Source organism: Mchenga conophoros, linkage group LG15, assembly GCF_057382185.1.
Source record: "Mchenga conophoros isolate Kocher_MC1m ecotype Shallow Benthic linkage group LG15, M_conophoros_male_GT1.1, whole genome shotgun sequence".
Lineage (NCBI taxonomy): Eukaryota > Metazoa > Chordata > Actinopteri > Cichliformes > Cichlidae > Mchenga > Mchenga conophoros.
In genome coordinates this window covers 23,140,591-23,162,933 of record NC_140540.1, presented here as the reverse complement: position 1 = coordinate 23,162,933, position 22,343 = coordinate 23,140,591, and the positions used below count along the sequence as shown (strand labels likewise).

The window sequence follows — 22,343 nt, the reverse complement described above, 5'->3', positions numbered from 1 at the left end:
CTGCTGACAGGGAATGGTGCAGAATGGCTCTTTGGAAATTATTTCTGGTTTTTGTGCTTCAGTTTGAAGGTAAATCTGCTTTTTTTTCATGATGCTAGGCCAAAATAAAAGGTTGTTTTGTGTTTCTTCAGTTTGTCACCGTGGGTCTGCATTTGGGTCCTCTATCCTGCAATGCCATGACAGTTTATGTTAAATTTCTTTGAATAATTTTGCAGAAATGATAAAGAGATGCCACTTTCATAAGCTTCAGTAACAGTTTTTAAAAAGTAGCCAGTATTTGGGAGAAAAAAAAGAATAGTAATAATGACTGAGTTATATTTGGAGTGATTCTCAATTTTATGTAGAATTTATTTTTAATTAGTCTTGATTTTGGATTACATGAGATGTACAGTAAAGTTAGATATCATTGAAAGTTATTCATATAAGAACTCATGCACTATGTATACATGTTGCAAATGTTAAGGTCTACGTTCATTATTTGTTTAGTTGCATTTGCATTGTTGCCTCACAGCAAGAAAGTCCTGAGTTCAATTCCACCATCAGGCTGGGGTCTTTCTGTGTGGAGTTTGAATACTCTGGCTTCCTCCCACAGTCCATAGACATGCAGTTCGGTTAACTGGTCACTTTAAATTGCCCATAGGTGTGAATGGTTGTCTGTCTCTCTGTGTTAACCCTGATGGTGACCACTCCAGGGTGTACCCTGCCTCTCACCCTAAGACAGCTGGGATGGGCTCCTGCTACCCTGAAAAGGACGGGTGAGCGGGGAAGAGGATGGATGATGCGTGTCATTCATCACAGAAACTTTCCTTTCCTTTGCAGCAGGAATCAGTGGTGAACCATACTTTCTCTATCACAGACCAGGAAATTATGTCATTTTGCCCTGTGACAAGGCGCCTGATACGTGCTCCATGGTTACCTGGTTTTACAACAGAGAGCCATCTCAGACAACACAGGTGGTTTATCATGGAGATGTTAAGAACTCAACCCAAGCTGCCAGACTAAGTCTTCACAGTGACTGCTCTCTGTGCATCAACAACATCACTACTGAGGATGCTGGTGTTTACAACTGTCGGCCTGAGGGGACCACTGGCCAGGACACAACTGTCTATCTAAATATTTTGACTAGTGAGTACTTGAACATAAATGATTTGGGTCTTTGCAGAGTATCATGGTCATTAATATCCTTTAAAAAAAAAAAAAAATCTCTGAGGCCCTTTCCCTCAAAAACAAATTTGTGCATGACACTCCGCACTAAGGATTAAACATCCATCATCCCCACAGGCTCTGTGAGGGATCCAGCCTTGATTTTAATCCATCATTAGGCATATTTGGAGTAACTGAATGAATCCATTTTGGTGGAGTCTGAGCTTTAACTCGATATGCCTATGCAATAAAAGGAGCAAGATTTTACAGTAACATCTGGATGAAAGTTACATATATTCAATGTGCAAAAGTACTTTTTCTACAGGACAATCACTCAGTAAACCTGTGACAGTAAGAAGAAATTACAGAACTTGCATTTAAATTCACATTCCACTTTTTTCTTAATGCTGAGGTAACTGTCGTCACTCATTTTCAGTTTCAGCATCTCCATCAAACCCCGACCTACAGATGAATGGAAACATCACATTAAAGTGCTCTTTGTTCAGACTCAGTAGCCTCCCTTGTGACGAGATAAGCATCCGCTGGGTGGATGACACAGGAACTGTGCTGCTTAATAAAGTCAGATACACTGGACGCACATGCATTTCACTTCTAACAGTGAAGCTTCACAGTGACCACAACAAACGATACACCTGCCAGATTGTTGAGGAAAACAATGTGAAGATGGAAACTCACTACACACCAGTCTTCATAGGTAGGTTATATATAACGATTAGATGATTTTTACCTATTAAACACTGATGAACAGAGTCCACAGATTCCATAGCTCATTACACACCTCTAGGTAGAATAAATAAGCTGGTTAATTCTACCTAATATGTGCAAGTCGCTGCTATAAATACATTTTTAAAAAGGCAAATTGCCTTAGATTTGAAAAGACAATAAGTTCTATCGGTGACGAGGGGAAAACCACCATGGTAACTTGTGGGTTGGAAATTAAAGTCTGGCCAGTTCAGGGTTCAAGGACACCACACTCAGGGTTGTCATAGGTCTTGTGGTAGTGGGCTCCATGCTCCGACCTGGGAGTGTAACTGTCAGTCTTTTCCCACCCAAGCCTGCTGCCTTCCATCAGGTTGGCCACCACCTAAAATTGTGATTCAAAGAAAAAGACAAAAAGACAGTAGAAGCCAGACCAGGTTAAAACAATAGTAGTGTTTTGGTCCACAGCTGAAACCAAGGTTTCAAAGCAGCTGCTTCTAAACTCTACAACGCTCTTCTTTTTACCTTCCAGGGTGTCCTAATTTTCAAACAATTTGTAACGTCATTGGCAGATCTTACCAACATACAGGACCAGGTCTGAATCAAACTCTAATTAATGTTTTGGTCTGGTGAATCCCTTGCTATAGGAGGTGATTAAAAAAAGCATTTAAGACTTCTTTCCTTAGTATTTGAAGAATTCAAATAGCTTTTAACCTGTCCAGGATGAACCCCGCCTCTCACCCTATGGCAGCTAGGATTGGCTCAAACCCCTCCACAATGATGACTTGGATAAGAAAACAGATTGATAGAATAGCTCTAATAATCACATTCCAGTTAGGAACATTCAAGAAAAATTGACTGTTATAATGTACCTCTGGAGTACAGTGTAGTCTCCACTCTTACAGAAAATAAAGGCATACAATAACTTATATAGAAAAAAACCCCCAACCCAATGTTTAGGGAAATGGCCTCTTTTATTCCACAGTGCTGCATTTTGTAAAAATAACTTTGAGTCCTACTTTAGTTTCCAAATATTCAAACGCTGAAATGCATGAAGAAATACTGTGAACCATGTGCTTTGTGCAGACTTTAGAGAGTCCATGGACCAGTCTCCGCTGAGCTATGCCATGTGGCATCTTCGCATGGCAGCACTGATCCTAATGATTGTCATCACTATTTTAGTCATCAGATACACAGGTGAGCCAATTCAGATTACACATAATAACTATAATTACTGAAAGTATACGTTTGAATTAAATTGCTGCTCTTTTTTTAAGGAAACAGAAAGCTTCTTGAAGAGAGCAACGTGAGTTTAAAACGATCTTGTTTTAAATGTTATGTAGGATTTTTTCAATAAACAGTACACAGTAAGTGGCTCTGATAAGCAGATTTCATGTATACACAATTTGTCAGTGTGAACTGGCTAGTTTGAAACCTAGGAGGAACTAAAATAGCTTGTAAGACAGATGATGAGAAAGTTGGTTCACCGTGAGTTACCATTAATATAAAGCTGTTTTCACACCTGCATGGCAGTATTGAATTTTTCTAGGACTTACCTGATAAAGATGCATGTGAAAACATAAATGTCCTAAACAGTTAGACTGGACTTTAATCTTTAACCTGCCAGATCCTTGGTAACAATTATGTGAAGTATAATGAATCCTCAAGTTATTACTTCAGTGGCCACCCGAGTTTCCCTTAAACATCTGCTTGTGTGCTTTTTACAGGTCCATTATGTTGGTGACTGCGATGATGGCACAGTGATCTATGAAAATGTGGCAAGTCTGGCTGACTCTGAACTGCATTGAACTTCAGAGCACATACTTCAGCTCAACATTTTCTTAATCCGTTTGCAACTACTTAGATTCTCTTTAAGTCTTTTGTATATTAACAATAATGTAATGTACACCATCCAACTAAAAAAATAGACCTGTAACCAGGTTTAGTCTTTTTCGGTCAAATCTTACTTTCTACCTACTGAAACTGCAGTAATAGAGTGATCCTGAATGAAGTTATGCTGCTTCTTGCTTATATAACTTTGGATTCCTGAAGATAAATAAAGCTGAAAACTGTGAATGGAGAAGAAATGCTCAGTGCATTAGCAGCCTTAGCCTGTAGTAGCATAACTAAAGGATAATTCAGAGTCATCTGAATCATCCCTATGAGCTTTATCAAAAATGAAAATTAGGAGTCTAATCCTAAAGCAGTGATGGCGTCTGACTTCTGAAATCCCAACTGGCAGCACAGGAGAAGAGGCCAACAGCTAAAAGCGCTGCCTCACATTCTTCTTTTGGAAACTCTAAATGCTGAATCTCAAAAGGTTGATTCTGTTCACCTGGACCCCACCTTTTCAATGGGAGAAACGTTTCGTCACTCATCACTCTCAGCTGAGACCTTATAAACAGTGCATTTGGACAATAACTGAAACCAGCCAACTAAATGAACAATGGGTTGTGAGGTCAGTTCCTTGATCATTAATATGCAAATTGTCATGACCATTGATCAACAACCACTGATCAAAGATCATTAATCAATATGCTATATGCTGAAAGCAAAAACACTTGGGTGCACCTCTCCATCATTGAACACAGCTTTTCTGGCAAGCCTCCAGTCTTCTTTGTCCTCCAGATGTATTTTAGCAATTGAGATATCATTCACAACAGATACTGAAACTGATCTCCATGTCACTGGTAGAACAAGGAGATGAAGCTGCGCAAATTAGAAAAAAACCCTAAAGATAGGATTGAATAATCCAAAAATGTACCTCCTTCTGAATCACATTTCTTTGATCCCCATGAATAAGGAGGTTGCTATCCCACTTTTACCATCGGCATGCTCTGCATTTAGAGGTAGCTTTGTCTAAGTGCGTCCAGTGTTGGGTGCTTTTTTGGTTGAGCCAATTTAATATAAGTTTGCTCTGATGATGTTATCTCAGGATGTTAGTGCAGGAGATGAGCCCTCATTTTTTTTTTAGCATTCACAGATTATTTTTTAATTTATTTAATAAACTATCATATCCCTGTGTGAATACATAAAATAGCTACAAAAGATATTATAATACCATCAACCCCCCACCCCAAACTCTAGTACTCACAGGAATGGTCACATTTTTTTTCGAGATAACTGATTGGTCAGTAGGTAATGACATCATACTGTAAAGATTGACCCGACAGACTGTGATGCTGTTCACTTGAGGAGTGTTTATTGAAGCACCACACATGTGGCTTTATGTTTTGGCACACTGTTCACCAACTTTTGAGTTAGTCATCTGCGAACACCCCTCCCTCTAGCTTCACTATATAAAAAGGGAGAAACCTTGTTAGGCAAATCATCGCCACCTGTCCCTCCAGCCTCCTTGGCACCACCCACTTGAGCCTAACTGCCCCAGTCCTCCCCTGCAGCTTAGCTAGCGATCACACCGCCGCCACACATACCTGTTGATTTCAGGCAGTAGAACCTGTTCTCTAACAATTAGAGATCTCTAAGATTAGTAGTTCAGTCCCAGGTTCCATCTGCTCTTGACTAGGTTTGATCTCCTAATTGTCCTGGATGTAGCCGTGAGTGTGTGTGACTGGTAGAAAAAGTGCTTGAAGGCCTATTTGAATTAATAATAATAGATTGCATTTATATAGCGCTTTTCAGGACCCCTCAAAGCGCTTTACAATACCACTATTCATTCACTCTCACATTGAAGGCAGGCTACAGTTGTCCAGCTGCCCTGGGGCAGACTGACAGAGGCGAGGCTGCCATATCGCGCCATCAGCCCCTCTGGCCATCACTAGTAGGCGGTAGGTGAAGTGTCTTGCCCAAGGACACAACGACCGAGACTGTCCGAGCCGGGGCTCGAACCAGCAACCTTCCGATCATAAGCCGAACACCCAACTCTTGAGCCACGATCACCCTTGGTGGTTTGTAGTAAAAAGCAGTATGAGAGCAAGTCCAGTTATCATTACCAAGAAAGAGACACAAAGCTAATTTTACAGAACAGAGAAAGATGAGGCAGAGAGCAGGAAGAGTAACACATGGACAGTAAAACAGACAAAGACTCAACAGTATCATTAGAAATTACTCTTACAAAAATAACAAAATCAAAATGGGAATTCAAATCTCAAACAATAAAAAAATAAATGAATGTAGAGCACAAGAACAGCAGTAAAATCAAACAAAAAAGTGCCCAATGCCAGGGACTGTGACCCACATTCAGATTCATACATACCCTGTCAAACTGCAGATACATTGGGTGACGAATGGGACTATTTCACAAGTTTTTCTCTGAAATCAGGAACAGGAAATGTTATCACTTCTGTTCTTCTGTGCCAGAGAGCCTAATTTGAGCCTGCAGAGAGAGATGCAACAACACATTTCTTCACTTTTAACAATCCTGATTTTTATGCTTCAGTTTGAAGGTAATTACTCAGATTTTCTTTTCTTACTTTTGTGCTTGACTATGTTGCTATGAAATATGAACATTTAAATTGTTGTAGCCATGAGGAAAATTATCATCAATTGCCAACACAAAATGACAACATCTTTGTATTCTTAGATTTTGGACCTTAATTTGATCAATTCCATTGACTTTGACCGCAACAGAAAACTGAAAAGGTTATGATCCAGCGCTTCACACAAAGCAGGGCTACTGTAGATTCTGCTATGCACATAGCAATCAATTAAGTGTTCATTCTAGTTGAATATACAGCATATTTCTCTTGTTTATTACTGTTTTTTCTATTGTTTATTAATTATTAATTGTAGAATGAAATCTGCATATCAGTGTTAGAATAATGTTTACATCTTCAGTTGGCTGAGAGGTGCAAATGACAGGATAGAAGCTACTAGAAAAACACTGATCTTTTCACAGGTCTTGATAGGGACGATGTAGAGTTAAGAACTTTATGGACAGATAAGATTTTTGTAGTTTTGCCTCTGTACATCAGTACCAGTGGATTTTAATTCAAACAGTCAAGATGTGATTGCAATGCTGACTTTTGGCTTTAATTTAAAGGCATCTTATAAAAATTGTGCATTAACTGTTCAGAAATCATAGCTGTTTTACACTTTCAGAGGCTTTGTAGAGGCAATTGTACAATTGACTGGCAAGTGGTTTCATGGCCGGGGGAGACTTTTTTTCTTTCTTTTGTATCTCATGACGAATAAAACAGATAATATATATTAATTTGATTCAAACTGTTGCTTTCCACTGGATTTCTAAATATGAGGCCCAAATAGAAGAATGGAAGTGATGGAGGACATCATTAGGCAGAAAAACAGAAACCTGTCAGAGAGCTGGTAAAAACTTCAAGGGCATGCACAGTTCAGAAAAAAAACTTTCAACAGATGAAACCATGATATCCTTAAACTTATGTACATTAATCGCACCAACCCAAAATTATGGTAAAACGTGCAGTAGAGATGCCAGTCCACCTGAGTTTTTTCATATCCCATATGCCTTGCCATGGAGTTTTAGAGCTGACGGCGATATCATTTTCTGGCGGCTTTTAGAAACCAACAACTGGGAATGTCATGACTCACTCTATGAAGTCTATCGCTGATCAGTACAAAATGCTGGTAGGTCAGCGCTGCATCAGGGTGTACCATGTGACCATCAATTTTTATCCATTGGTCAAAGGCTGAGTGCAGGGTGTCAGCATGAAATTGTTCTAGTAGGAAATCTCCTGGGGCGAGCAGGGCCTTGCTGTCTCCTCTCCCGGACGAGCCCGTGTCACTGCTAGGTGCAGCACAGCTGCTACATACTGTTAAAGGCCATGCATCCCCGCACACTGCCCCAGCAGGTTATTAAACCCTGGCCAGTCTGTCCCCAAAATTAAGGGATGCACAGTCTTTCCTCTAGCGTCTTGCCCTTATGTTTAATTTGCAGTGGCACTATGGGATATTTGGGTATGTCACACATCTAACTTCCACCAACTCAGCCTCCAACCTCCCTGGCTGAACCAGCGTTTGTTAGACAAGGGTCTGTGTACAGCCCGTGTCAACAATAGCCTGGCGTGTACCCCCTTGGGACCTTACTGGATCCCTGTACGTGCCTCCTGAGCCAGGGAGTCTTTTGGGACTTCAGCAACACCAAACACATGGCTGGCTTCCATGAATGGGCACTCCTGGTGGAAGTGTCCGCGCCCAGTCTTGACCTACAGGTCCTCTAGCTGCCTCCCATTCACAACTGCCTGCATCTGCCCATCATCTGGGCCACCTGAACTGGCTGCGGTACCTGTGGGTTTGACATGTCACACCTGGAAGTTGGGCACCACTGTAACACTCGTTACCAGAACCCCAGCTGTTTCTGGGGCCTCTTCCTCTAGGCCCCAGCAACTACTAGAAATAGGGAAGGTGTGGTTAGGATGATGAAAATCAACTGCGCCAGCAGGCCTTCCCTGGCACTGTCCATTGAATGCACTACTCCACCCCTCCCCTGCAGCTGAGCTGCAAACCACATCCTGCCACAGTAGCGTTATTCATTTGCCAAGTCAGGCATCTGATCTCAACCCAACAGAGCATATTTTTCCATTATTAAAAACAAAGCTGAATGCAGAGAGACCCACAAACAAACAGCAACTGAAGGCTGGACTAGCAGAGGATCTCAAAGGAGGAAAAACTGCATTTGTTGATGTCCATGGGCTTTAGACTTCAGACAGCCATTGACTGCAAATAATTTTTAAATGTTAAAAACAAGTGCTATATTTCAAATTATGTTAGTTTGCTCAATTATTTTCACTAACTCAAAATAAGGGGACCATATTTATAAATGGCTGTAATTCTTAAATTCTACAGAGAAATACCTGAGCTGGCCAGCGGATTCAAACCCAGGACTTTCTTGCTATGAGATATACCAACATCATACAGGTTTTATATACATGGTCCCCTTATTTTCAGGGGCTGAAAATAATTTAGCAATATAACATCATTTGAAATGTAGCAATTGCTGATGATCACTGTTGTGATATTTTGATACCATGGTAGCATTTACAGGATATTGTTTTATAGTGATATTATACAGGAAAACTGTTACTCAATAAGGCCCATTTACTAGTTGTTTTTCTCTTTCTCTGTGACCCAAGAATTAATGTGTAAGACTCACAGGCTGGTACCCCAAGGTACACTGGCCTTGCACATCTCCTCTTCTAGAAGTGCATGCTTAAATGAAGATGAATAAAGATTAATAAAGGTTTTTGTGAAAATGACTACTGAGTCCGGTGCCGTCTCTGGATGCCCGAGGAATAAAAGAACCGGGGTGAAACTGATTTCATAACAACATCTACACAAAAGATACCAAATTAAGGAATTAAAATGTTATGACTAAATTTAGGATCTTGTGTTATTTAAATGGTAATTGGGCAATAGTAACTACATAACTTCCTCTGAAATTCTGCCTTTTAATTCATAAGAAATAGGAAATGGCATCACCTTTTCTGATGTAAAGCTTGTTTACAGAAATCCAGCGACAAATGTCTTCACCAACCTTTTATAGAAGACTGTAGGCGGCCCAATGAACATAAGCTTTAATGCAATACTGATTTCATCATTAGGTTCTTTTTCTTTTGTAATGTCTGAATAATTTCCATTTAGAAATACACAGAGACCCCAACAATTAAACACTTGGTGAAAATGAAAAAGAAAATCTCCCTTTTCCGGCTCTACAGGTTTATTTATGATTGCATTTAATTATTAGTTTATTATTAGTGGCTAAACCTATAGACTATAGTGTAACATCTTGTTTTCAAATGGGTCCACATATGCTGTCTATTAGTTTCTGCTAGGGCTGCCTTGCTTAACGTATAGGTGTTTCCCATTAAGTAGCTGTTGGTAGAATAAAAGCACTGAAAAGTACAGCGGTACTCAATAAAGCCAAGTTATGATTCTTAAGCTTTAATATTTGTCATCACTTGAACAAAGTAATTCATAATAATTCCCCTGGATCTTCTTGCTGTGAGGTAACATTGCTACCTTGATAAATCTTTACGTTATGGCTTTGAAATATCAAATTTACAATTAACATATAGTAGATATTAGCTAGTTAGGTAATATCTATATTAGATAGATATCAACATTAATCTGATTAATCTGCATTTAAAAATATGATGGACCATTTTGAGGATAAACTCCAAATTTTTGGAAAAAATTGTACTTAGAGAAAAAAAAAAGTGCTATACTCTAGAAATCTCCTAAGATTAAATGGCATTTAACCTATTAAGATCCACCAGGAGACAGTGACCCATTGACCTGTCAGAAAGACAAATGAGGGTTATGGTTATGTTCACATTGATCCTTTCATATTGAATTTTCACCTTTATAGATTCCCCAACGTTTTTTTTAACAGAAAAAGGGTAAAGAGAAAATGCACAAACTGATAATTGTTAGAAATGCAACATATTGTAGTTTCTGAAAGTATTTTTGTTGACCTAAAATGGAATTTATGATGTCAAAGTTCTCACCCAAGAGCGGAGTTCTGTGTATTGATATTTATGCAATCTAAACCACTGTGTTTCTAATCAGAACGAGCCAGAGGAGAATATCATCTACGCCACAATTGACCACTCCAATCAAAAAACTCTGAAGTAAAAGGTAAGTTTGTCAGTTTTTTCCTACAATAATTATGATCTTATCTTAAATTTTCTTTGCAGCGCTATATAATAGGATGTATTACAAAGCATATATTTATCTTCAACTCCTCTGATTTCAGTCAGTGAGTTGTTTAAAAACTGAATAAAAAAACTGAACTCAACATCAAAATCTTTGTAACGATCTGACTTATGTAAATGTTGTGTGAAGCAGGTCAAAAACGAGGAGGCGGTGACTTATTCTGCTGCGAAGACGAAGGCAGAAACTGACCCCAGGAGCATCTACAGTAACATCTGCTAAGCTTACCAAAATTAAATCAGAGGGAATAAAACCTCTCATAATGTCAGTGCTATCTACCCATGCTGGTTCGGGTTTTAGCACCACCACAGGCAAGGTTATTATCGTTAACGAAAACTAACGAAATAACGAAAACTAGAAGTGAAAAAACATTTTCGTTAACGGAAATAAAAATAAAAACAAAAAAAGGAAAACTAACTAAAACTGTAATATGTGTTCACAAAACTAACTAAAATTAACTGAATTTATAGCAAAAATGTGTTTAGTTTTCGTAGATGTGTGTGTGTCATAGTCAAGGGTGAAAATGAAGTTTAGTTTCCAGATTTTTTTCTTGCTATGTCTCATTATGCCAGCAGGTGGCAGTATGTTAGTCGAGTCGTCTGTGTTGCTGCTCCGTCCATGCGCAGAATCATGTCAGGAAAAGTCGGGAGAAAGCGCCAGAGTCCAATTTGGGATTACTTTGAATATGACTGTGTTTTGGATAAAGCAAGTGTCTTGTAGTGGAAAGAGACAAATTATGAGGGACATTTCTAAAGGGGAAAAAAATCCCACAAACCTTAAAGTGCACTTGAAAAGCTCACACAAGAAGGCTAACCTAGCTTACCTTGAGAAGGTAAGGGAGCGCACTCAAACCTCATCCCCAGAAAACAGAAGCTAACCCCAGGCAAGGCAGCGTGATGCATCCCGAGACAACAGGACGGGGATATCTACATAACTGTGTGAGTCAATTGCCTTCAAAAGGTTTATCAATTCACTTGAACCAAAATTACGAACACCCGGTGCTGCAAGAGTTAATAGTCTCATTGGGGCCAAGATATAAATTTTATATTTGCCTGGTATCAATGGTTGTTCATCTGCCTTTATTTATTTATTTAAAGAACCCATAGGTGGGAATGTGAGTTGTCTGTCTCTGCGTGTTAGCCCTGCGACAGACAGGCGACCTGTCCAGAGTGCAGGGTATGGTAGCTGGAATAGCAACATACCCAAGGATAAGCAGAAGAGAATGACTGATATGATGAAACTGGGATTTTGTTGCACTTAATTATTGCAAACACAACTAAAACTATAACTGAAACTAATCAAAACTAAACTGAAACTAAGGATTTTCAAAAAAATAAAAACTAAACTAGCAAACAATTGGTAAAAACTAATTAAAACTGATATAAAATTGAAAATCTGAAGTCAAAACTAAATAAAAATAAAAACTAATGAACATTGCAAAACTATTAAAACCCTGACCACAGGCACCAACCACTTTGCAGCCACAGCTGAGTGCAGCAGCTTCAGCAATGGAGGTACTACCTTTTTATCCCAGTAGAGCACTTTGCTCTCAGACTGTAGGTTTACTTGCTGTTCCTAGAGTTTTTAAAAGACCCCTGCCATTTTAGGATTCAGGAGACAGACCATCTCTACATTTTAGATCAGGCTTAAAACCAATTATTTCTGTCCCAGGTATCAGAAAAAACAACCACAAAAAACAACAACCCAACACAGAACTTCAGAAGCACAGTGCCGAAGCTCGGTTCATCTGGTCAAAGTCACGTGATCAGTGATATCCAAAGCTCAATTCAGTATGTCACTGCTTCAGTACCTGATTCAATGGTTTACGAGGAAGTGAATCATTGGCGGGATTTGTGATGTGTTTAGGTATGTCCATCCAGAGATAGCGAACCAGTGTGTGACTTAATGACATGGAGCCAGTGAGGACTTTCGGCCTGTTCATAAATAAACAACAAAAATAATAACCTTATATCTGTTATGTTTGTATCTGTACAAGAATGACAACACCACGGGACAGAAGTTTGATACCATCATGGGGAGGCTCGCGGTTCTCCAATGGGAGATTGAGAGACCAGTGTCGGAGTGTTAAGAACAGCTTTGAAATTCTCCTGAGCTGCTCGCATAAAAGAAAAATCAACAACATCAACATGCGGACACCACGGCGCCAGCTGCACGGGTCCAAGGCTGGAGCCGAACAAAAACTCCCTGATAACAGCTGTGTGATGACTATTCTTCCCATCCCATGCAAGGCCACATGGGTTGGCTAGTAGACTGTTTACTTAGCCTGATAGGGTGAAGGACACTGTCTCAGCTGAACTACGGACACGCACACACATACACTTACACTGATAAGCACTCACACATCCCCCCTCCCCTTCCAATGCCTTCGATGCTTGTTGCCTCCTGGGAACACGAGGCGGGTCTGGGCCCGTGCTGGTGAGTCGGCGCAGTGGCAGGATGGCTGCTGTGTTGCCTGGGATTACTCCTTATCCCCTACCCAACCCTGTTGCTGGTCATGTGCTCTATAATGTTGTACTGTGGACATTTATGTGCTTTCTGTGCAGAGGAGTTTTTTTGTTTCCTGTTCACATGCTGTCCTCCTGTAGCCCAGCATGAGTAGAGGTCTCTTTTTTTCCTCTTGTACTTTTCCCATTGTAGTGTACATTTCAGTGTTTTTTTTCTGCAATGCAACCGTTCTCTGACTTGTATCCCCATGTGATGTCTGTGTTGTGTGTGTAAGGTCGGGGGGCGGGTTCATTTCACTGCAGGGCAACCTGCATGTGGCGAATAAATTTGAACTTGAACTTTTTATTTTACCCAGATTAAAAAAATAAATTAGAAATACATTATACATGTAAGTTATAGTATTTTATATATAAATGTATCTGTCCACTGGTTAATCACATAACCATGTGGGGGCAGAGACCTCACACCACAAACATACTCCCAACCTAGTATATGACTGTGTTGTGTATTATTATACATCATTGATTGATTTATTTTTAATTTATCATGTTTACAAATGTCAAGTAGTCACAGTACAAATGAGACCACATCATTTTACATGTTTAAACAAGGAAGGTTTATTAATTAATATTCAGATAGACATAACATTATTTTGTTTATATGTGATATTTTAAAAGAAGCTGTCAACTTAGATCTGTAGAGTGAACAATCATAATGAAAAAGTTGATTTTAATTTATAGACGCAAGCCGCACTTCATATTTCTGACCACCAGATGCTACTAAAGAAGACTGTGTTCAAAGGTTTAGAGTAATGAGCCCCTTTTGAATACACACTTCAATCCTTCAGAAAGCTTCATTTGCCCACCACTAGCTGCCCGTCCCTGAGACTGGTTCTGCTGGAGGATTGAGCATTCATCAAGACTGTTAAAGGGATGCTTTTCCCTTCCCACTGTCGCTACGTGTTTGCTTATAGGGGGTCATCTGATTATTAAGGTTTCCTTTTGATATTGTAGGGTCTTTATCTTCAGGTGACTGTTGTGAATTGGCACTATATACATAAAACTGACATGAACTGTATTATACAGACACAGTGTGAGACCAGATCAGATGACAAGGATATTCTGCTGTTGTGGATCCTTGTACCAATGTCTAAACACAATGCACACACACACACACACACACACACACACACACACACACACACACAAACATGTACAAAGCCTCTAGCAAATATTATATTTAGAGTTTAGCAACATTTTTTTTGCATTTAAATTTAATAAGTCTCACAAAATAATAATAGATCAGTTAGGACTGACATCATTGTTTTGATCACACCTGATGAATATCTTGTGATTTGTGACCACACTTGCCTGAGTGCTTCTCAGTTCTCAGAAAAACAGAAGCGGCATCATTTGTCACACCTCTAAAATAGTATCAGCATTGCCAAGTATCAAACATCCAAAAAATGGTAACTAAACAATGAAGTAAAATAATATGATTGACATAGACTCTTACAGCAGAAGCACAGTTTTGTAATGCTGTCTAATTATCAGAATCTGTGTGTTCATAGTCTGAGGCTGCAAATATAATTGCAATATGTCCACACAAAATATGCATGATTCCCATCTCCTAAAGTCAACTGTCGACACATTACGTAAGTGCATGTGGATGTACTATGTTTCAGAACATTTTAAATAAAAATGTTGTTTTTGTCTTTGGTTATGAATCAAATCTGAAAGAGATACTATGAGCTTACCTACCTTAAAATAAACAACACTATAGTCTCATGGGGAGGAGACATTAACCACAGGAAGTAGATACCACATTTCTGCTCATGACAGAGTGCAACAGAAACCTTTGAGAGATGCTAGACTGAGAACAGGAGATAAAAGAAGAAAAAGCTGATAATTTGGAGCAAAGATTTTTAATATCTTTCTATTTTAGATTTTTTTTCTTTACTTAAAGGTAAGGAAACAAATATATAACATATATTTAAACAACAATCAAAAACTTGTATTTATATTACAGTTTACTTTGTAAAGTATTAATTACTGACAGAAAGTGTTGTGTTTGCTGTTTCCTCAACAGCAGCACCTGGAAGAAATTAAATTTATTGTCATAGTTGGAGGTGAAGTCACTTTACCTTGTGAAAATGGAAAAGATGTTCATGAAAGATGTCACAATAATACCTGGCTCTAATTGATTAGAGAAACAATAAAACAATAATGCTACTGTAACACAGGAATTTAGCACCGGCTGCCAAAGATGCCACAGCTAAATAAAGCAGCGCGGGTGTTACAGAAAACCTTTCTCATGTTATAAAAGGACAAAGGTGAAGATGATGGTCATTATGACTACAGACAGTCATCAGACCATCAGGTCAGAGGTCAACATTTAATTTTATTTTATTTATACAGCGCCAAATCACAACAACAGTCGCCTCAAGGCGCTTTATATTGTAAGGTAGACCCTACAATAATACTTACAGAGAGAAACCCAACAATCATATGACCCCTTATGAGCAAGCACTTTGGTGACAGTGGGAAGGAAAAACTCCCTTTTAACACGAAGAAACCAGAACCAGGGAGGGGCGGCCATCTGCTGCGACTGGTTGGAATGAGAGAAGGAGGACAGGATGAAAGACATGCTGTGGAAAATAGGGAGAGATTAATAACAAGTATGATTCAATGCAGAGAGGTCTATTAACACAGTGAGTGAGAAAGGTGACTGAAGAAGTAGTGACATGACATGATATTTTAAATCTTCACATAGTACTTCCATTGTGTTGGTAATACATACAACACTAAGTAACAATCTTAGTTTCTAAGTTTATAAGGCTGTTTGGCAATTTTCAACCAATAAATTATTAGTTGACCTTTGTAATGGGGAAAATTTTGGTTTATCCTCATATTTAGATATAAGCATGCAGATGGCAATGCAGTGGCAAAAGCCCTCCTATCAGAGATCATCTCCAGATGGGGTATCCTGGAGAAAATCACAAGTGATGATGGCACCCATTTTGTAAATCAGGCACTGAAAGAAATCAGTGTGAGAGTGGGGTTTAGATTACAAACACATTGTGCATGGAGGGGCTGTAGAAATAGCGAAAGACTCCTTGAAAACCTCCAGCACACCTCAGTCCCTATGAAGAGTTGTATGGATGAGCTGCCAGAATGGGGGCTGAAACCCCAAAGTGGACAGGCGTGTCTACAGAGCTATGTAACAGTGAACTGATTGTGTATTGTCAAAATCTCCCCAAGACTCTCTCGCAGATACACCAGACAGCGAAGGCAGTCCCTCCCAGAATGGCAGAGGAACCCCTGCACCCTTTCAAGTCAGGTGACTGGTTGCTGGTGAAAGGCGTAAGAAGGAAACACTCGAAGGCAAAACGCTGGTTGGGCCCATTCCAATTCCTGCTGACCACACAGACAGCAGTGAAGGTCGCGGAAAGAGGCAAGTTGATCCACGTCAGCCATTGTAAGCTCTTCACAGGAGAATTGCCTGTGACACAGAAAGTACAACCAGACAAAACACATTGGGCAGAATAATCCTCGCACCTCATCCAGGTAGTAGGCTACCCTCTACCTGCAATGATGTGCCAAACCGAGAAGCAGCCCTTGTGCTATTCACAGGGCTGCCTTGTGGTCGAGCCTCTGGGGAGACCTGCAGCTGAAGACCTGCAGCTGAACACCATGCCAAAGCCCAGAGACATCCGTACAATAGGAGGAACTGCCAACAAGCAGAGAGACAAATCTCTAAGTATGGCGGATGCCTTGAACTACACTATGTATACTCAGCCACTCAAGATTTAAGTTTTGATCTGTGTAATGTGATTAATTGTAAGGGAAAGGGTGACAGTTGGAGAGGGTATGATTTGTATTTGTGTAGGCCACCAAAGGGATGGCCCGAACCTGGAGACCGAAGCTGGTGCAGTAGCTGGGACGATGTGTGGTCTCACTTGCAACCAAATTATTGGGGCCCAAACAAGGTACGAAATCTGCGCTTTTCTCATTAAAGAGAGGCCGGGTGGGACTGGGACCAGATCCAACCCCTTGCTATTGACCATAAATGGTCTGAAACAAAATCCCTGGTCCATCGCATATTCAGGACGATGTTATGATCTGTCTGAAGACTCATTTTACATGATTATCAGAGTAGACCAGGCAGGCACAGATAGCATGGGGATAATTAAGGTAGTTCTTCACTCTAAGGCGGAAACTGTCGGTGGGGGTTACATTCCAGTCAACGGCACTTCAGCACCACAAAGATTAAGGGGTGAATGTCACGGATTTGGTCTACGAGACCTCCAGAGACCTATTTGTGAGGTATGTAAACATATCCTCACCAGAGGACATGATACAGGTAGAAACAGGGTACATAGATAAAAACACCTGGCTGGATTGGATAACATACACAGCCAGTACAAACAACATGATAGAGTGTGTGGCCTGCTCTACAGCGCGCCCCACACTGTTCACTGTGACTGCCCCTTTATTGTTCAGGGAGGACAGGCCAGGATTTGACTGCATGTTACAGCTCCACATGAAGGAGGAGGTGGGTCATGACTAACAAATTTTAAGTGCACTTTTCCCAGTAGTCAGGAAGGGTGTCACTCCTCCTCTGTTTTCCCCAAGGGCCGGAAATTACACCTGTTTAACCAGGGTAAGTGTCACCCCTATAGGAAACTCAGACGCTGCATGGTGCAATGAGGTCATAGATGTCACTGAATGGGCAAATATGAGCAGCATTAATGTTGCTCGTGCTGACCGCTCCTGGTGGTGTGGAGACAAGACCGTGAGAGACACTCTGCCCAGTGGTTGGTCAGGAACTTGTACTATTGTGAGATTAGCGCTCCCTATAGTGTTAATGGGATCTCATGCTACTGCAGAGACCATTGTGAGTAGAACTGGTAGAACCATGTCAGAAGATTCTGATTTGACTAAAAACTCTCCAACTTACATAGATGCTATAGGCGTCCCTAGAGGTGTCCCTGATGCATACAAATTAGTTATTTCTTAGATGAAGGATGTGTGTGTGTGTCAATATGTCCTGGTGAAAAATGCTTAGCTATGCTTAATGATGTTTCAATATGTTATCTGCTAAATGTTAGATCGTAGAGGGACAAATTCTAGGAGGTTCCTGAAGCAATGTTAGTGGAAAGTCTTCCCTGCCCAGCAATAACCCAGGTGGGACGAAGTAAGCCCTTGTAGCTAAAAGATAGAGGGATAGCATTTTACATTTCCAATAAGTAGGATTGTGGGTTTGTGACTTACACGCAATTTAAAATTAGTTAGATATGACAGTGTGGTTGAACCTGATGCTTATTTTTGTCATGTGTATGGCACGCAAACAGAGCTGACATTAACCACAATGTCATCAAAACACCTCCTACCCTAGTACCCTAGTTCGCTTTCCTGACCTCAACAGACTGTTCTCTCTGTTGAGGTCAGGAAAGCGATTCCGCTCCCTGAAGACCAACACAGAGAGACTGAGGAGGAGCTTCTTCCCGCAGGCGATACGGTCTCTCAATCACACCACCACACAGTACTGACCCACACATGTGGTTCTTACACACACACTGGACTTTCTGGACTTTGGTTTTGCACAACACTGGTCACTATATTCTTCATTTCCGGTTAATACTTGTACAGCTGCTGTTATTGTGTATATATTTATTTATATTTAGATTTCTTCATACATTCTTATATAGTTCTATATTGTGTATTGTGTATTTTGTTGTACAGTTATTTTATTTTCAACTTTAATTTATATATTTATCTTTATCTTATTCTTCCCAGTTAAATTTACCCTTCATTCTAATTTGTGTTGTACAGTTATTTCATTTTTAACCTTAATTTATATTTTATTCCTTCCTAGTTAAATTTACCCTTTTTAATTTTTCATATTTATTTCCTATCTTATTCATAGCCTTTTCCTTTTTTGTTCTCTTTAGGTCACGAGCAGTTGTCCAAGCATTTCACTACATATCGTACTGTGTATGACTGTGTACGTGACAAATAAAAATTTGAATTTGAATTTGAGTTCTCAGAAAAAAATAATCTCATGACCACAGTTCTGGTTTAATAAATACATAGTATTGTAATTAATAGCTATATTTTGTTAATTTCTGAATAAAATTTTTTTTCCAGTTCAAACCAAACACATGCTGATCATTTTAGCAGGTGGTTTTCTAGTACTCTTCATAATCCTGGCACTCATTGGATGGAAGAGAAATAAAAGTGAGAACACCACATTTATATTTGAGAAACACAAATATTTTTTTTAAATAAAGTTGTTGGACTTAAATTGTTGTTGTTGGAATTCCCTATTTTGTCTCTTTAGGGAACAAAACACAGAAGAGTGATGAAATTGTGAGTTTTAAACTGAATAGTCAAAGATGTTTATACAGCGAGGACTTCTATAGTTAATTTCTCTGTGGCTATAACATCACTTTATTTTAAGTATCAGTGGTTTAAATGAAAAATATCTAACAACCTCTATTTGTTCAGGAACTGAGCATGAATTACTGCGGTATACCACAAACCAGTCAGAAGGGGGTGAGATCACACACCAGTGCAAATTACACCTGTTTCATATTTTACTTATGATATATTTATCCTCTAACACACACACACACACACACACACACACACTATACACTGAACCAATTATTAAAAGTAATGGTACTCATTACATTTCCATTTTCCTTAGTGTCAGGGGTAGATGGTTGGGTGTCCAGATACAAAGAATAATAATAATGGACTGGATTTATATAGCGCTTTTCAAGGCACCCAAAGTGCTTTACAATGCCACTATTCATTCACACACTGGTGGAGGCAAGCTACAGCTGTAGCCACAGCAGCACTGGGGCAGATTGACACCAGAGGGGCCGATGGCACCAGCACCAGAGGTGCCTCTGGCCAACACCAGAGGCACCATTGGCCCCTCTGGCCAACACCAGTAGGCGGTAGGGTAAAGTGTCTTGCTCAAGGACACAACGACCAGGATAGAGAGCCCGGGGATCAAACCAGCGACCTTCCGGTTACAGATGCACTTCCCAACCCCCTGAGCCACGGTCGCCCCTTACAAATTCCTTATAAATGTTTATAAGGAATTTGAAATCTATATAAAACTGACATCAAAAGACATTTGTTGCCTAAATGCAACTTCACAAAAAATGCAAATGATTAAAAAAATGTGTCACCTTTTTTGAATGGTGTTGGAGTAAAAGTACAAAATAGTTTGAAAATGGTAAAAAAGTATATACTATAAATGTACCTCTAGAAATTAAGTAATGAGGTGTATTTGAGTATTTATGTTCATTTTCTATATTTTTCTGACTTTACTGCGTAGGCTGATCCTGCTTACTATCATACCATTGGTAACAGAAACAAGACCTACAAAGCCCCAGTAAGCTGTCTCACTGGTTATACTTAATGTTAGTTTTGTTGCATGAAGACAAATTTCAACAATTAGAATTTGCTGTGTATAATTGTGTTGAATGAAAAAAAACTTACATTATGCGTTAGGATTTGTGTGTGTGTGTGTGTGTGTGTGTGTGTGTGTGTGTGTGTGTGTGTGTGTGTGTGTGTAAAACCCCTACAGCAGATTAAATCAAAGCATCAAGGGTGCAATGAACAAAAATAACACATCTCACACATGTTTGAAATTCATGAAGAACAAAAAAAGTATAAAAAGCAATGACTTCACCAGTCTGGTCTATTCAACTATTAAACTAGACTAGTTTATTGTCTCAAAAAAAAAATCAAATTTTTTTAAGTATGTCCCTCTAAAATAAATAATAGATAATATCTATCTGCAATCATTACTTTTGAGATTTAAATGTCTGTAAATTCAATCTAGAAATCTTTCTGAATCTGCACACTAGGAAATACTAAAAGAAGGCACAGGTTAATCACAAGAAATTTGATATCAAAAATATTAACATATCACCTCTGGTTATTTTTAATGTCTAGGCTAATTCCTGCAGTTGATGTTTCCTATTCCTCCATCAAAAAGTCCAGGAATAAAACCCAGGTAAGTACCAGTATTGATCAAGAACAAATCACAGCAGCAAAAATTTTGTATAGATATTTTTTTTTTTTTCTGATGACTGAAAAATTATGCAGTTTTTTTATGTGTGTATTTATTATGTATTTATGTGTGTGTGTGTGTGTGTGTGTGTGTGTGTGTGTGTGTGTGTGTGTGCTGCTTTCCTATATTTTACAGGTTCAGAGTAATGACCATAAAGATGATGCACTGACTTTCTCCACCTTTGGCAAAGCCTCCAATAATGATAACAGGATCTACATGAACATGAAAAGCATACAAAAATCCAGGGGCAGTTATTTTTAATGATCAGAATATGCTTTATATTATTTGATATTACTGTGATGATCATTTAGGAACCTACATAAATCCTTTTTTCCCCTAAATGATTCATAAAGACAAATTTCAAAAATCAAAACAAAAAACAACAACTTATAATTGTAACATTTTTTCTTTTTCGGACATCTTATGTTTAATAAAAAAATGAGATATTTTCTGTCAATTTACTTTGCGTGATCTGAATTCCAAACTTTGCTAACAGCCAAAACATTTTACACTTTTAATTTTTTTGCTATATTTTGAATAAATACTTATATTAATCAGTGGCAGGGCGTGGCCTGCAGTGCCGCTGCAAGAGAGGTGGTCACACCTGAGCGTCATCCACAATCACGCCTCGCTGCCTTAAAGTCTGTGCTGTCTCTGCTGTTGTGTTATGTGTCGGGCTGTGTGCTGGAAAGCTAAACCCAGCTGCATGTGTACAGCAACGTGTGTGAAATTGATCAACAAAGAGAAACTGTAAAACATGTTCATGCAAACATCGTCGGGTCTGCCGTGATATCTTTACAATAGGACTTCTGCTCCTGAACCTCTGCGCACAGCTTCTGCAGACTGGGGCTGTACAATGTCACTTTCATCTTTACGCAGGACTGTAAGCTGTTGTTTGTAAGGCATGAGCGGTTTTTGTTTTTATCATTGTTCATGGTGGGGAATAGCTGCTCAAACACGTATGTGGATCCGAAGATCGACAATCCACAAATTAGGCATACTGTTAGGCAGCTCTCGTCAGAAGTAAATAAATCTGCACAGGCATCATTACATCTTCTATTTTCTTCAGATATTTTCCTTTTCTTTTTTTTTACATTTCTCCATACTTGGCCTACCTGGGGTTGAAAGTCTCAATAAATGCACGGCGGGTTTCGGCTGGTATACCGGCTTCCACGAGTGTGACTCTTACTTTGAGCAACGAAAAATAATAAAATATAATTTTATTTTTATATTTCAAGATCATGATAATCCTTCAATTTAGAACTACAAGT

The 22,343-nt window shown here is 39.3% G+C and overlaps 2 protein-coding genes and 1 long non-coding RNA gene across 3 annotated transcripts; all 3 read left to right on the top strand.

Annotated features, from left to right (window-relative positions):
- The first annotated feature begins 4 nt into the window (after positions 1-4).
- On the top strand, positions 5-3,769 carry LOC146558371 (uncharacterized). Its single transcript, XM_085245788.1, has 5 exons — positions 5-69; positions 820-1,125; positions 2,950-3,060; positions 3,141-3,169; positions 3,591-3,769. The coding sequence occupies exons 1-5, from the start codon at positions 24-26 to the stop codon at positions 3,669-3,671; spliced, it is 573 nt and encodes a 190-aa protein (XP_085101914.1). The 5' UTR covers positions 5-23; the 3' UTR covers positions 3,672-3,769.
- A 728-nt stretch (positions 3,770-4,497) lies between these two features.
- LOC146558370 (uncharacterized) lies at positions 4,498-13,325 on the top strand. The gene is made up of 3 exons (XR_014888457.1): positions 4,498-6,269; positions 10,369-10,437; positions 10,648-13,325. It is a non-coding gene; the product is annotated as an uncharacterized LOC146558370 (long non-coding RNA).
- Positions 13,326-16,283: 2,958 nt separating this feature from the next.
- LOC146558369 (uncharacterized) lies at positions 16,284-21,484 on the top strand. Its single transcript, XM_085247784.1, has 9 exons — positions 16,284-16,340; positions 16,545-16,765; positions 17,576-17,640; positions 19,128-19,217; positions 19,321-19,349; positions 19,488-19,535; positions 20,332-20,388; positions 20,955-21,015; positions 21,208-21,484. Exons 1-8 carry the CDS (start codon positions 16,284-16,286, stop codon positions 20,970-20,972), a joined length of 585 nt encoding a protein of 194 aa, XP_085103910.1. The 3' UTR covers positions 20,973-21,015; positions 21,208-21,484.
- The last annotated feature ends 859 nt before the right edge of the window (positions 21,485-22,343 follow it).

Excerpts from the sequence above, each read along its gene's own strand:
- LOC146558371 (XM_085245788.1), top strand. The coding sequence starts at position 24 with ATGGCTCTTTGGAAATTATTTCTGGTTTTTGTGCTTCAGTTTGAAG. Across the intron at positions 70-819 it reads TTTTGTGCTTCAGTTTGAAG|CAGGAATCAGTGGTGAACCA; the intron begins GTAAATCTGCTT and ends TTTCCTTTGCAG. Across the intron at positions 1,126-2,949 it reads CTATCTAAATATTTTGACTA|ACTTTAGAGAGTCCATGGAC; the intron begins GTGAGTACTTGA and ends TGCTTTGTGCAG.
- LOC146558369 (XM_085247784.1), top strand. The coding sequence starts at position 16,284 with ATGGCAGAGGAACCCCTGCACCCTTTCAAGTCAGGTGACTGGTTGCTG. Across the intron at positions 17,641-19,127 it reads ATTACACCTGTTTAACCAGG|TTCAAACCAAACACATGCTG; the intron begins GTAAGTGTCACC and ends TTTTTTTTCCAG. Across the intron at positions 19,536-20,331 it reads CACAAACCAGTCAGAAGGGG|GCTGATCCTGCTTACTATCA; the intron begins GTGAGATCACAC and ends TTTACTGCGTAG.